The sequence below is a fragment of the Aedes albopictus genome, chromosome 3 (genome assembly GCF_035046485.1).
Source record: "Aedes albopictus strain Foshan chromosome 3, AalbF5, whole genome shotgun sequence".
Lineage (NCBI taxonomy): Eukaryota > Metazoa > Arthropoda > Insecta > Diptera > Culicidae > Aedes > Aedes albopictus.
The window spans coordinates 156797591-156811567 of NC_085138.1; the positions used below are offsets into that span (position 1 = coordinate 156797591).

Here is a 13977-nt window from a genome sequence, read left to right on the forward strand (position 1 = left end):
TACAGCACCAACATTCTAGTGCTTAGTCGTATTGTATATTTTTGATGTAATGCTTGAAAAAATGCACTGGAAAGATGTAAACTAACCAATTGACATATAATTTTTCATGAAAGAATTGATAGCTATTGCAAGCGAGAGTATATCGGTTAACAACAGGTCTCACGTCCCTTAAATATAAAATGTAAATGGATCTCGTGACTCAGTATTCGTTACAAAATGTCAACTATTGTCATTTCTTGAAAAGGTAGAGTGAGTCATCTTTAAGTAGTTTTCAGTTTGAAGTGATGTTTGGCTATTTTGACTAAAATAACCTGATTGAAACACACCTATTTAACTTTGTAAATATCAAAATCGCTAATATGAGTATTCAGCTGAAATGATTTACTCTATCTAGGTTCAGAATGGGGCACGTTCGGTGTAGTACTAGATTTGTAGTAATGAGCTGAATTTTTGTATGGTGAGAAGGTGAATTCTCCGTTTCTGCAATGAAATGGTGCAAAAAGCGTGGGTATTATGATTCCTTGTCTAAATTGATGCTGTTTGAGCAAAACTTTGGATAACTATGTTGTTTATGTTGCAAGAAATGGAGAAAACAACAACATTGTTACCCAAAGTTTTGCTCAAACAGCATCAAATTAGGCAAGGAATCATAATACCCACGCTTTTTGCACCATTTCATTGCCGAAACGGAGAATTGACCTTCTCACCATACTAAAATTCAGCTCATTACTACAAATCTAGTACTTCGCCGATCTGTCCTATTGATGTTGGTGATTGTTTCAATGCGTCCATAAACTAAATTGAACTTTTAACAAGGTGAAACATGAATAAAACTTCAAAATATTGTTTTTCCTAACAGTGCTGGACGGCCACGTGCAAAAATGGAAAAAATGAGTTGTCATTTGAAAATGAACGCGTTATGTAATCAATGAATGATCCATTTCGGTTATTTCTGTCAAAATTATAGTAAAATGAAGATAAATAATTGAAGATTTAGTCAATTTCAACTGTTGCAAGTTACCCCACAATGGTTGTCGAATATTATAATGATTTTTTACATTACTTAGTCGATAAGTTTATCAAACTTTTATCGTTCAGCTAAGCTTTCTATTAGGTACCCTAACTGCAAGCAATGTTATCAGACTTATCGCACTTACCGTAGGGGAGAGATGAAGCATGATTTTCATACTTGTTTTTATGACATAAAATGAGCAAACCGTTTTAACAATGTAGCTAAACAATAAATAAAACTAACTTTTCCACTGAAGCAATCTTTTATACTCATAAACTCTATAACGAAATAGTAGGGCTTACTAGCTTTCATTATTATTAGAAAATACTTCAAATTTGGTGTATGTCATCGTGTTGCAAGTTACACCGCTGTTGCAAGTAACCCCGTTTGACGGTATTTCAAAAAGAAGATGTTTTTACACGTCATGATGCAGAATAAGATGTTTAGCAATAATCGTTTTTTGTTAAATTTGTGGCTAAACTTATATGACGAAACTACTAGTAAATCACTCTGAAAAAAATTCTCCTTCGTAATGTTTCACACAAGCACCTAACCATAAATTTTCTTATAAGTGGTTAGCTATAGGTATTACCTGGTTGAGGCAACGAAAAGAGCGGGCTATCAATGCACTTTCTATTGAAAAATTCAATATTTTCGACCCTATGTCTAAATATTAAGAATGGGGGTGAGATTGGGTCAAGCAAGTTATCGAGTGCACATAACCTTAACTAAAAATTCAACTTGTTATCCAGTCCCCATTTGCCGTTAGAGTGGTGCCATGTTTACCGTATCTTCATAAATGCATGCTTTCTTTCGAAAATCCTATGTCGAAGAAATGTCAAGCGAGTGTGTTCATACGTTTTGTGCTTAAAACCATTTATAACAATAAATCCATGCGTATGGACAGCTCCTCTGATCATCAGCTAATCTTTAGTGTACTGCAATATCGTAAGCTCACAAAATAGACTTGACAGTGTTTTTCTTCTCCGCTGATTTTTTAAATTTTAAGGAAATATCGTGAAATTATCAGACGGTAGTGGCATCCAGGAAATACCGGGGCCATAAAACCGGTAATATGACACAATTTCGGAAGACGCACGAACGTCGAACAATATCATGTTTTTTTTTTCAATAGATCTTTCAATGCGCCTCTCCCTCATTGTAATCCCCCCTCTTCTCATGAAGGTTGAAACTTTGAATGAGGATGATTATGGTGGCTAAAAATGCTGATACAACATACAAACTTTATTTTGTCAAATTTTAACCATTTTTTCGATTGTATTAGCCCTTTTAGGTGGATTAATCATCTTTCAAAATTACTTATGATCAATAAAATTAACTAGTATTCTTAGATAGGCAAGATCGAACACTTTGACCCATTCTCACCCCCGCTAAGGGGTGAGATTTGGTCAATTTTCAATCATTTGTAGTTAAGTAGACAATTCATATAATGTGATACTTTTTTGTTCAACTATCATTACCATATAGAAGAGTATACATACCAAATAAAAAGTTACTTCAACTTGTTATTTAACAAACAATCTTTGAGTATCCTTTTTTGACCCATTCTCATCCCCAACGACGGTACTAAAGACTCTGTCTAGGCTAAATCAATCATTGAAACAATGTTCTAAATTACTGCAAATCGATACAAAAGCTTCAAACATTATTATCATTATTATCTGTATAACCGAGATTTTTGGCCCTGGGCTAGTTCATCTCGGGAAGGAAGAACTCACATTTTCCGAGTTTGTCGGGAGTGGGATTCGATCCCAGGTCCTCGGCGTGATAGTCAAGTGTTCTAACCATCACACCAGGTCCGCTCAACAGCTTCAAACATGATTAAATTGATTTTTCACCGATAGAACATTTTGAACAGATGCTTTTCTGGAAGGTTAGACCGGAAATTTTAGATTCATTCAAGTTCGATAATAGAGTGACTTCGGGTATTATCGGCAGGTTTGTTTTTTTTTCGTCATGGTTTTTGTTTGCCAAATTGCCTGAAACTTGGTCATATATCATATAATTCAGCTTAGTTAGGAAGGATTCAAGACCTGAGCTCAACAGGTTCAAAAAAAAAACCTTGAAGAAGAAACCTGCCGAAAATACATAAAGTTCCCTATGTCGGTTCCTGGTATGCGTGTGAGGTATATCTTCAACAGCGTTGCAGTGTTTACCGACTCGAAGTTACCCCTCGAAAATCACAATGCAAGGCTTAAAAATCTCTAAACTTTTACGTACGATCTTTATCCTATTCCGTTCAAGTTGGGACAAACCTATGTCGCATCGGGTGGATTGTCGCAACAAATGCAGGATGCGACTTTCCATGGATACGATGGTGCTCTCGGCTGCGTATTTTATGGCTGCTTTTATGTATGGGGCTGTCCATAAACTACGTAGACTCAAAGGGGGGGACGGGGGGACGGGGGGGGGTCTGGCCAAAGTCTACGCTCCATACAAATTTCGGAAATTTTGTATGAACAAAAGTCTACGAGGGGGGAGGGGGGGGGGGGGTCTGAGATGACCGAAAAAAAGTCTACGTAGTTTATGGACAGCGCCTATTGTACTTCAGCAGTCTTCTAGCGAGGGCACATCGAGCTCGGTCTCCTTTGGCAACTCTGCCTCGAGAATCTGTGTGTACGTTGAAATTCGACAGGTTGCACCGTGGCAGTCGCCGGTACTGTACATTGTTGATGACGGAAAGCTTTAGGCGTAGCTTGACCCTCACCAGAGGCGACCATCAGTGGTCAGAGTTGATAGGTCCTGGCGTCGTTAATGTTGCAGAAGTGTCGTCCATCAATGAGAACGTGGTTGAATTGTGATTCCGTTTGCTGTCGTGATCTACAAAATTTAAAAATTTAATGAGGTTGTGTTGGTGCTATGAGTGACCATATTCTTTGAGGCGACGAAATCAATGAGTCGTTGGCCGTTTTCGTTCGCCAGCTGGTGGGCGCTGAACTTTCCAATCGCGCCGGTCTGAATTCCTCCTAATATTTTAACCGTAGTGTGGCCAGCAAAAAAAAAACACCCGTAGAAGGCCGGCAGGGTACCCGGGTACCCACGAAAGGGGCTGTCCATTAATTACGTAAGGGTTTATGGGGGGAGGGGGGGGGGGGGTTTGAGAAATCTTACGCGCCATACAAAAATATTTGGGTTCTCATACAAAAAATCTTACAAGGGGGGGAGGGGGTGTCGAAAAATCGCAAAATTTCCCTTACGTAATAAATGGACAGCCCCAAATGGAAGTGATCAGATCTCTGCGATTTTTCCACCGATTTTAAAAGTTTTTGCCTCATTCAACTCAGAAACTCATTATCTATCGAGATCGTATTTGGTTGGACCGGTCCGATCACCATAGGTACCGGAAAATCCGGATTTCCGGATCCATGTTTTTATACAATACAATATACGGGATTTTCGGTAGGTTAGTAGTAATTTCGGTACCAAGCATCGTAAAATTGCTTTAAAAAAAGACGCGGACACCGTCTTCAGCCAGAGGCTGCACAGACTGAATGAAACTTAACACTAGACAAGGGACACACGGAGCATGCACCAGTGGATACGGAGAAGAAACTATCCTCACGAAAAGTTTCATCGCCCGGAGCGGGAATCGAACCCTCACCCCATAGCATGGTGCGATTAGAAGCTTGGTGACCCTAACCGCACGGCTACGAGGCTCCATATGGCATATTTTATCTGACCGGCCTGGAATCATAAAACGTGTTGACTTTGAAACTGTGATTTCGGAACACGCTTCCCGTGGAGCCATGGTTGACCATAAACACTTTAAGGTATCCTAGCCTTAACAGTGGTAAAAAGACATGCTCCCAAAAATATGGATTTTCCAAAAACCACGGTGATTAGATCGGTCTAACCAAATATTTTCCCGATAGATGATGAGTTTCTGAGTTGAATGAGCTAAAAATTTCCAAAATCGATGAAAAATTGACGGAGATATGATCATTTCATTTAGTGGGTACCCGGGTACCCTGCCGGCCTTCCACGTAATAAAAAATGCAGGAGACCCTCCCCCTGCCCCTCCTCACTTTAAAATTCGGTCAACCCCATTAATAGATGTATATTGTATATTCACGAGTTCTAAGATCTAACAGAGTTCCAACATCCTAGTCTCAATAACCATTAAAATATCGAGATTTGAAATTGAAAAAGGTACTCGGGTACCCTGCCGGCCACATAAGTGTTAAATTATCTATTATCACAATTTGAGAATGTATAAAATGAAATTCCACCCTACATACTATCAACTGTTTTTTTTTTCATACATTTAGAATTCAAACTCAAATTGATTTGCTTAGTTATATTTATTGTTTTAATTATCCTTGGTAAATTCTAGTACAAATAGATTGACACATTTAAGAGCTACAAGAATGACATTTAAATTATTCAGATTTAAAATAACAAAATCTTCAATTCTTTTTATCTCTCTCCAATCGCCACAGCAACAACACCGGAATCCACTACTTAGTACCGTATGATGGGAATGATTTTTCGCAAAATTTTCAGCAATTGAAAACTTAACGCCCCGTTGCAGGCGATTCCGCTTCGAACGAACTCGTCTAGCTCGTGCCGGAAGACACACATCCTCAGCAGCGACGCTTTCATCTAAAAATATACCGGACCGAGAAATTAAGTAAACACGTAAAAGTCGCAATTGTTTGTCCTCTGTTCGAGAGGGGACATTGCGCTACTGAAACTTACTTCGCACGTGTTCGCCTCAAACAGGTAGTGCTTTTCGTGTTCGGCGTGGTAATGCAAACGAAGCATGTTCAACGTTTTGAACTGCTGGCCGCAACAGTCCAGCGGGAGTTTCTCCTTGTAGCCCTTCACTAGGATGCCGTACTCAGGGATGTGAAGTTCCTTCTCTTCTTTGGGCGCCTTCTTCTTCGGCGGAGGTGCCCCGAAGCCTCCGAATGGGTCAGGTTCATGCTCTGGCTTCGCTTCACGCCACTCAACTTTGGTGAATTCGGACAGAATCTGGATGATCCTGTAGCGTATCTCTCCTAGGTAGTAGCAGAAGAAGGTCCCGAACAGATCTTTGTGCAGAACGATGTGATCGAAATCGGTGTTGAACTGCTTCGCGTGCTGGACGGTTTTCTGCAGCTGTTGACGAAACGGGAAAAGTTAGTTCGACTTCTATTGTGAAATACCACTTGAATTGAATACCTTTTCCCAATCTTGAGCTTCTTGCTCCGACTCGAAGGACGGTCGGAGGAAGAAATCCTTCATAGTCAACATGTTGAACTGAACTGTAGATCGAAACTGCCTAGATCTTCGAAGAGTTCTAGTTATTATCGTCGTACGATCGGATATTGAGATCGATCTGTAGTTGTGTGTATTAAATCGCTTTGAAGCTTCTTATATCGAAATCATCAATCTTCAACCATTATTATAATGTTGCAAAATCTGGTTCGTTAGTGTATGTTAGTTCGCCAAACATGCCTCTTAGAGGGATGAGGTGATCGTATTCAACTCGTTGCTTCCTGTATCGATCAGTTGATACGAGATCGAGACACAACACGGAAGTAATTGAATATCATTAGCGAAGTCTACTGCATACGAGTAACGTTCGAAACATGGTCGTAGTTCATCAACCTCCCACTCCTGCGCAATATGATATGGTACAGTTATGCTTTTAGGATTTCCCCGACTTTTTTTTCAATTTCATACAACTTTTGCATCATTCCTCAGCATAATGAACTAATGAAAGAAACAAGGAAATTTATCAAAGCCTACGATTCTATCGTGTTGCATCAAGAACCGTATCGGAGTTTGTTTCTGCTGACGTTGAACTATCTGCGGGAAAATCTCGTGCGTCTGATTCAGAAATTTGGCACGTTGTCAAAAGATGGCAGCAAGGTTAAATCAGTCGAATGTTGCGGAGTAAGTGACCTATCCTATATGTTACAACATTTAAGAAATAAACAAACATGTCCATATTGCAGGTTTTCTACGATACGTATGACGATTTGAAAGAACACTATGAACAATCGCATTACAGAAAAGCCCTGCAGTCAGCTTCCTTATGTGAGGTTTGTTGATTTTGATATCATGTTACTGGTAGCGATAGCGAGTTACCTATTGTAATGTTTTCAATTGTTGTAGCTGAAGATGTCTCTCACAAAAATTTCACTGTTTGAACGAACCATTCGAGGATATCTGAAAGGCGGTGAAGTATCCAGCTGTGAAATGATAATGAATTTAAAGAGAATCCTCAGGAAAGTCGATACAACGCTAGGCTTTTAAAGTAAGACTGGCTTCATGGCCAACGCTTATAAATTTACCTAATACTTGTAAAAATGTGTCTCTAAATTCAATAAAACAATATTTATCCGTTAACGTCTAAGGTATCTCACAACTAGAATCTTCGAATAAATTTGATACCATTAGTCAAGATCCAATTAATCCTTTGGAGCCGGAGGGGTCATATATGACCCCGGCGATGAAACCGAGCATAACAAACGTGTTCGACACCAGCGAGGTTGCGTGGACAGTGGTGAAAAAATCGGCTCCAAAAGGTTAAATAAACAAAATTTCACAAATATTGAGATACAGTAGACGTTCGCTAACTGTAACATGTTTACGTTTCACTTACCGAATGAAATTCGTTAAATGAAAGACGTCAAAGTCCTGGAAGTCCCCTGTAACCCCGTGAGACTCCTAACGTACCCATGGAATGCCTTCTTACACCCATAAGAAGGGTATACATATCGATTGGAAAACAAACTTTTGATCCAAGGCCCTGAGGGCCAAGTCTCGACTCATCTCGACCAACCGAGCAAATGTCTTTTTTTTTCTAAACCATGGGGTTAAAATCTGCTCCACAGACATCTGAACAAAATGGTCCAGGTAGTGTGGGATTAAATCCGTCTTCTATAGCAAAAGTAAAAGCCAGGACTACTCTCTCCTCGGTCCACTAAACAACATTCCCGTGGTCGCCAAACCCTGCTTCTCTCTGGAACCACCAAGAAGACAATATGCTTCAGAGATGAGCTAGTGCACATCGCATGCTCAAGGTTAGCTGCGTAGCCTGCAGCAACGAACATCGTTGGCTCGCTTTGGGGAGTTTCCCGAGTGGTCCACCACCAACAGCAACGCTACAAGAATGTTCTCCCCACGGCCTCTTAATCGCTATAAGGGTCGGGATTTTTACCACAATATTCCTAAATAATGGACGCAGTGGTTAAAAAGGCTCTACAGAAAAAAAGGGTCGATTTCGACCGCTGGGCACCGGTACGTAGCCGACTCTGATCACCTGAACCACCTCTTGTACTGCATCTGCACTAGCCATTCTCCACACGCCACCTCCTCTGTAGCTCCCAGACGATACGGGTGATAGCCGTTGAAACGGCATTCCAGCCAAACTCATCCCTACACATCCTCTGGACAAGATTGTGTCCTCTCCGCATGTGGCAAGCATACTGTGCCGACAACACCCCTCGGTGCAGTGACGCCGCCTGCAAAGAAGCAGACACTTTTCAGCAGGCCGCACTGGACCAACACGTCAAACGTGACAGCAGGCTAGATAAAGTGTCAAAGGACCAATACTAGGGAATGTTAGTCTGCAAGTCATCATAACGCTGTTTTGCTCCCTACGAGATATCGTGAATTTCTAAGAGTTATTGAAAATTTATTTTCCTATTACTATTACTATTACTACATACATACATTTATTTGTTCCACATCATTAAGACAAGACATAATCAACAATAGTACGCCACAATACTCGGTTTGTGGCTGCCGCTCTCCATCCTCGGTCGCGCCCAATGCTCGCCAAGTCACGCTCCACCTGGTCCGCCCATCGTGCTCTCTGCGCTCCACGCCTTCTTGTGCCAACCGGATCCGTTGCAAACACCAGCTTTGCAGGGTTGTTGTCCGGCATTCTTGCAACATGCCCTGCCCACCGTATCCTTCCGGCTTTGGCCACCTTCTGGATGCTGGGTTCGCCGTAAAGTGCAGCGAGCTCGTGGTTCATCCTTCTCCGCCACACACCGTTCTCCTGCACACCGCCGAAGATCGTTCTTAGCACGCGTCGCTCGAAAACTTCGAGTGCTTGTAGGTCCTCCTCGAGCATGGTCCATGTCTCGTGCCCGTAGAGGATTACCGGTCTTATTAACGTTTTGTACATGGTGCATTTGGTGCGTGGGTGAATCTTTTTCGACCGCAGTTTCTTCTGGAGCCCGTAGTAGGCCCGACTTCCGCTGATGATGCGCCTCCGAATTTCACGGCTCACGTTGTTGTCAGCCGTCAGTAAGGATCCGAGGTAGACGAATTCCTCCACCACCTCGAAAGTATCCCCGTCTATCGTAACATTACTACCCAGACGGATCCGGTCGTGTTCGGTTCCGCCTACCAGCATGTACTTTGTTTTTGAGGCATTCACCACCAGTCCGACCTTTGCTGCTTCGCGTTTCAGGCGGGTGTACAGTTCTGCCACCGTTCCAAATGTTCTAGCGATAATGTCCATGTCGTCCGCAAAGCACACAAATTGACCGGATTTTGTGAAAATCGTTCCCCGGCTGTTGAGTCCGGCTCGTCGCATCACACCTTCCAGCGCGATGTTGAAGAGTAGACATGAGAGTCCGTCACCTTGTCGCAGTCCCCGGCGAGATACGAATGAACTGGATAGTTCACCCGAAACCCTTACGCAGTTTTGCACACCGTCCATCGTTGCTTTAATCAGTCTAGTCAGCTTCCCAGGAAAGCCGTTTTCGTCCATGATTCTCCATAGCTCTGCGCGGTCGATACTATCGTATGCCGCTTTGAAGTCGATGAACAGGTGGTGCGTTGGGACCTGGTATTCACGGCATTTCTGGAGGATTTGCCGTACGGTAAAGATCTGGTCCGTTGTCGACCGGCCGTCGATGAAGCCGGCTTGATAACTTCCCACGAACTCATTTGTTTTAGGTGACAGACGACGGAAGATGATCTGTATTACTATTACTATAAAACCGTTTACTAAATCTTGAATTCGAGCCTACATCGTGTGCTTCGAATCAATACTAATCGTAAGTATGAGGAACTTAAGTCTGTAAGCTTAGTAACTTGATTCAAATAGGGTGAGTGTACCAGTTATTGCCATAGTGGTTCCCTATTTGGCCATAGTGGAAATTTAGAAGGTCTTTGAGCTTTGCCCTATTATGAAAGTCATAGTAGCAAGAATTTAAATGTATCTTGTCATTAAAACCTTTGAAATGATGCAAAAGTTTGAATTATCTTGAAAATTCACTATGGCCAAATAGGGAACCACTATGGCGATAACTGGTACACTCAGCCTATGTATTTTTTTAGAAGTAAACATACCCACGAACGCTACCGATACGATTCCTCATAAATCAATAGTACGTTCACTAAAACCGTAAGTTGGCCATATATTTGTAAATTAGTATAGTTTGCATTAATAAAACTGAATTTTTAGCTTGAAGCTTACACCACCACAAAGTGTGTCTGCTGTAAAGAATTAGTGACGTAACCCGTACCAACAAAATCTTCAAGGATTTTAAATCACACGGGGGTTACAATGGAGGAACATCGGAAGCCCGGCGGATACAGCTGTAAGTCCTGTACGAGGCCAGATACTGACGACGAGAAGTGGGTTGCTTGCGACCGCTGTAAGCTCTGGGAGCACTTCGAATGTGCGGGAGTGAGCGAATCCGTGAAGAACCGCCGTTATTTGTGCAAGGGGAACGTTCAAAAATTACGTCCAACATTTGGGGGAGGGGGGGGTCTAGAAAAGTGTGACAGTACGTGTATTGGGTATAGGGAAATTGCGTGACAGAGGGGGGAGGGGGGGTCTAGAAACCCCGAAAAACGATGGACGTAATTTTTGAATCTTCCCAAGGAGTGCGAAGTAACGGTTGCAGCCCCCACCGCATCGACATCTCGCAGTCTGAAGCCACCACCATCGGAAGGTAGGTCACTACGGTCGTCAACGGCCAAATCTGGTCTGAAGCCAGTCAATAAAGTAACCACCTTAGCGTCGAAGTTCTCTCGGAGCGCAAATAGCACGACTTCGAGTACTCGAGCTGCCCGTCTGTAAGCCCAAATGAAGTTGGTCGACGAGGAGCAAGTGTTGAAGGAGCAGGAGCTGGAAGCCCAGGAAGCGATGAGAAGGAAAGAAATGGAGGAAGAAGAACGCCGTCTAGAAGAAAGAAAAGCGCTGTTGGAAGAAGAAGCTCGGTTGCGGCAGCGAAAGCTGCAAGAAGAAAAAGAGTACCAAAAGAGGCAGCAGGTGATCAGGATGGAATCGTTGGAGAAAAGGAACACTATCGCACGGCAGTTGAGTGCATGTAGCAGCAAGAGTGAGTCCATTCCGGACTCGGAGCAACAGATAGCCCTCTGGTTGCAACAATGTTCTCCCGAACTCTTCGAGGATCGAATTAGCTCGCTGCAGATTGACGCCGGAGAGGAGGCAGAGCAGCTCGTACAAGACCAACCACCATCGACTGCAGGCCAACGTCCATCGTATCAACGACCTAGAGCTAACCAGGATTGCCAGGAACCATTGCCGTCCGAACGTGACAACATCGTAACTCAGCAAGATAACCATGATGTTTTTCGATCCCGCTTCAACGGTCCGACCCAGCCACCACTACAAGATGGTCGTACATCAGTATCACGAGCAGATCACGCTCGGTTTCGAGATGCAAACATGCCATATCAACAAAATCCAGGATCGCGGCAAGCGTATCAGCCGGAGGGGGCAGCGTTCCATGGGGCACTTTCTCCCAGCCAATTAGCAGCCAGGCAGGTGATGGGGAAAGAACTGCCGAACTTCACTGGCAACCCCGAAGATTGGCCAATCTTCATTTGTAGTTTTGAACAATCTACATCAGCATGTGGTTACAGCGATGCCGAAAACCTCATGCGCCTACAGCGATGCCTAAAAGGACAGGCGTATGAATCGGTGCGGAGCAGACTACTCCTCCCCTCGAGTGTCCCACAAGTGATTAACACGCTTCGTACACTCTACGGCAGACCAGAGCTACTCATACGAACGCTTATCGAGAAGGTACGCTGTGCGGCAGCGCCTAGACACGACCGTCTGGAATCGGTAGTTGAATTCGGGCTAGTGGTCCAAAATCTCGTGGACCACCTGAAGGCGGCGAAGCAGTACACCCACTTATCCAACCCGGTATTGATGCAGGAACTTGTGGAGAAGGTCCCCGGTTCGCTAAAACTGGATTGGGCAGAATACCGGAGCAGACAGCCGTATGCGACTTTAGCAACGTTTGGGGACTTCATGACGGGACTACTGGATGCGGCAAGTCAAGTAACCTACGAACTGCCGAACGCAACCCGCAACTTCAAAGGTGAACAACGACGCACCAAAGAAAAGGGGCACATAAACGCTCATACGGCAACACCAGCTTCATCCTTGGAGACGTCGAGCTCATCACCGAAGTTAAAAAGGGCAGGTAAGACATGCGCAGCATGTGAGCGAGAGGGACATCGTGTGGCAGAATGTCGTCAATTCAAATCATTGGGTCACGATGAACGGTGGAAAGTTGTTCAAGGAAAAGGATTGTGCAGCACGTGTTTGAATAGTCACGGCCGTGTTTGAATAGTGGCCGTGTAGGACTTGGCAAGGATGTGATATTGCTGGCTGCCGCGAAAAACACCATACACTACTCCATCCTTCTTCCCTCTACCCTTCCCTGAACGTCTCCGTCAGTAATATCACACAAAATAGTGGGTCTTCACCCATGTTTCGAGTTCTCCCAGTGGTATTGCATGCGGGGGAGCGGAAAGAAGTTGTGTTTGCGTTCATCGACGAAGGATCATCGACTACTCTTTTGGAAAAAAACAGTCGCTGATCGGTTGGGTGTATCTGGACCAGTCGAACCACTAACTTTGCAGTGGACGGGTAAGGTAACACGAGAAGAACGGATGTCTCAACGTCTACAACTGAAAATTTCTGGTGAGGGTAGTTCTAGCCTCTATAAGTTATGCGAGGTGCGAACGGTCGGCTGTCTGGTGTTACCTACGCAATCGATGAAGTACAACGAACTCTGCGATCGATATCCTCATTTGCGTGGACTTCCACTGAAAGACTACGAGCTAATCCAACCGAAGCTGTTGATTGGATTGGACAACCTTCACCTCGCTGTTCCCCTAAAGGTGCGAGAAGGTGGTACTAAGGATCCGATAGCTGCGAAGTGTCGACTTGGTTGGAGTGTGTACGGATACTTGATGGGTCCATCAACATCACGCGCTGTGGTTCACTTCCATGTTGCCGCACCTGTCGCTAGCGATCGGCAACTGAACGACCAACTTCGCGACTACTTTGCTCTGGAGGACGCCGGTGTCACCGAACGGAAAGAAGTACTGGAGTCAGATGAAGAAAGACGGGCAAGGACAATACTGCAACTAACGACAAGGCGTACGCACCGTGGATTCGAGACCGGGCTACTTTGGCGAGATGATGACCCGGTATTCCCGGACAGTTACCCAATGGCATTTCGTCGTTTGAAGGCGCTAGAAAGAAAACTGGCAAAGGACACACTGTTACAAGAGCGGGTGTGTGAACAAATCTCTGATTATCTGCGGAAAGGGTACGCTCACAAAGCAACCGAATTGGAGTTGAACAACATAGATCGGAAACGAATGTGGTTTTTGCCATTGGGAGTTGTCGTTCATCCCAGGAAACCGAATAAGATACGACTGGTGTGGGATGCAGCAGCTATGGTGGAAGGCGTATCTTTCAACTCAAAACTACTAAAAGGGCCCGACCTACTGACTCCCCTCCCTTCCGTTCTTTGCCGTTTTCGCCAGTTCCCCGTGGCAATATGTGGTGACATTAAAGAGATGTTTCACCAGATCTCTATTCGTGAGCAAGATCGTCCGGCACAGTACTTCCTTTGGAGAGACAATCCGACAAACCCTGTGCAGGTCTACATTATGAACGTCGCCACCTTCGGTGCAACCTGCTCACCTGCATCTGCACA

General features: G+C 44.0%; 2 protein-coding genes and 1 long non-coding RNA gene across 4 annotated transcripts in view; 1 reads left to right on the plus strand and 2 right to left on the minus strand.

Annotated features, from left to right (window-relative positions):
- The window catches only part of LOC134291400 (uncharacterized), a 286882-nt gene that overhangs the window by 36455 nt on the left and 236450 nt on the right, over positions 1-13977 (minus strand). The window lies entirely within an intron of this gene.
- Positions 5322-6381, minus strand: LOC109412312 (uncharacterized). Of its 2 annotated transcripts, XM_062858397.1 has the most exons (4): positions 6197-6381; positions 5732-6133; positions 5567-5635; positions 5322-5515 (listed from the first exon to the last, which is right to left on the minus strand). In XM_062858397.1, the coding sequence occupies exons 1-4, from the start codon at positions 6266-6268 to the stop codon at positions 5495-5497; spliced, it is 564 nt and encodes a 187-aa protein (XP_062714381.1). In that variant the 5' UTR covers positions 6269-6381; the 3' UTR covers positions 5322-5494. The 2 variants fall into 2 exon arrangements, with proteins under 2 accessions (XP_062714381.1, XP_019541505.2); XM_019685960.3 differs by having other exon boundaries at positions 5322-5635.
- On the plus strand, positions 6456-7380 carry LOC109422716 (uncharacterized). The gene is made up of 4 exons (XM_019697582.3): positions 6456-6651; positions 6722-6913; positions 6976-7062; positions 7136-7380. Exons 1-4 carry the CDS (start codon positions 6607-6609, stop codon positions 7274-7276), a joined length of 465 nt encoding a protein of 154 aa, XP_019553127.3. The 5' UTR covers positions 6456-6606; the 3' UTR covers positions 7277-7380.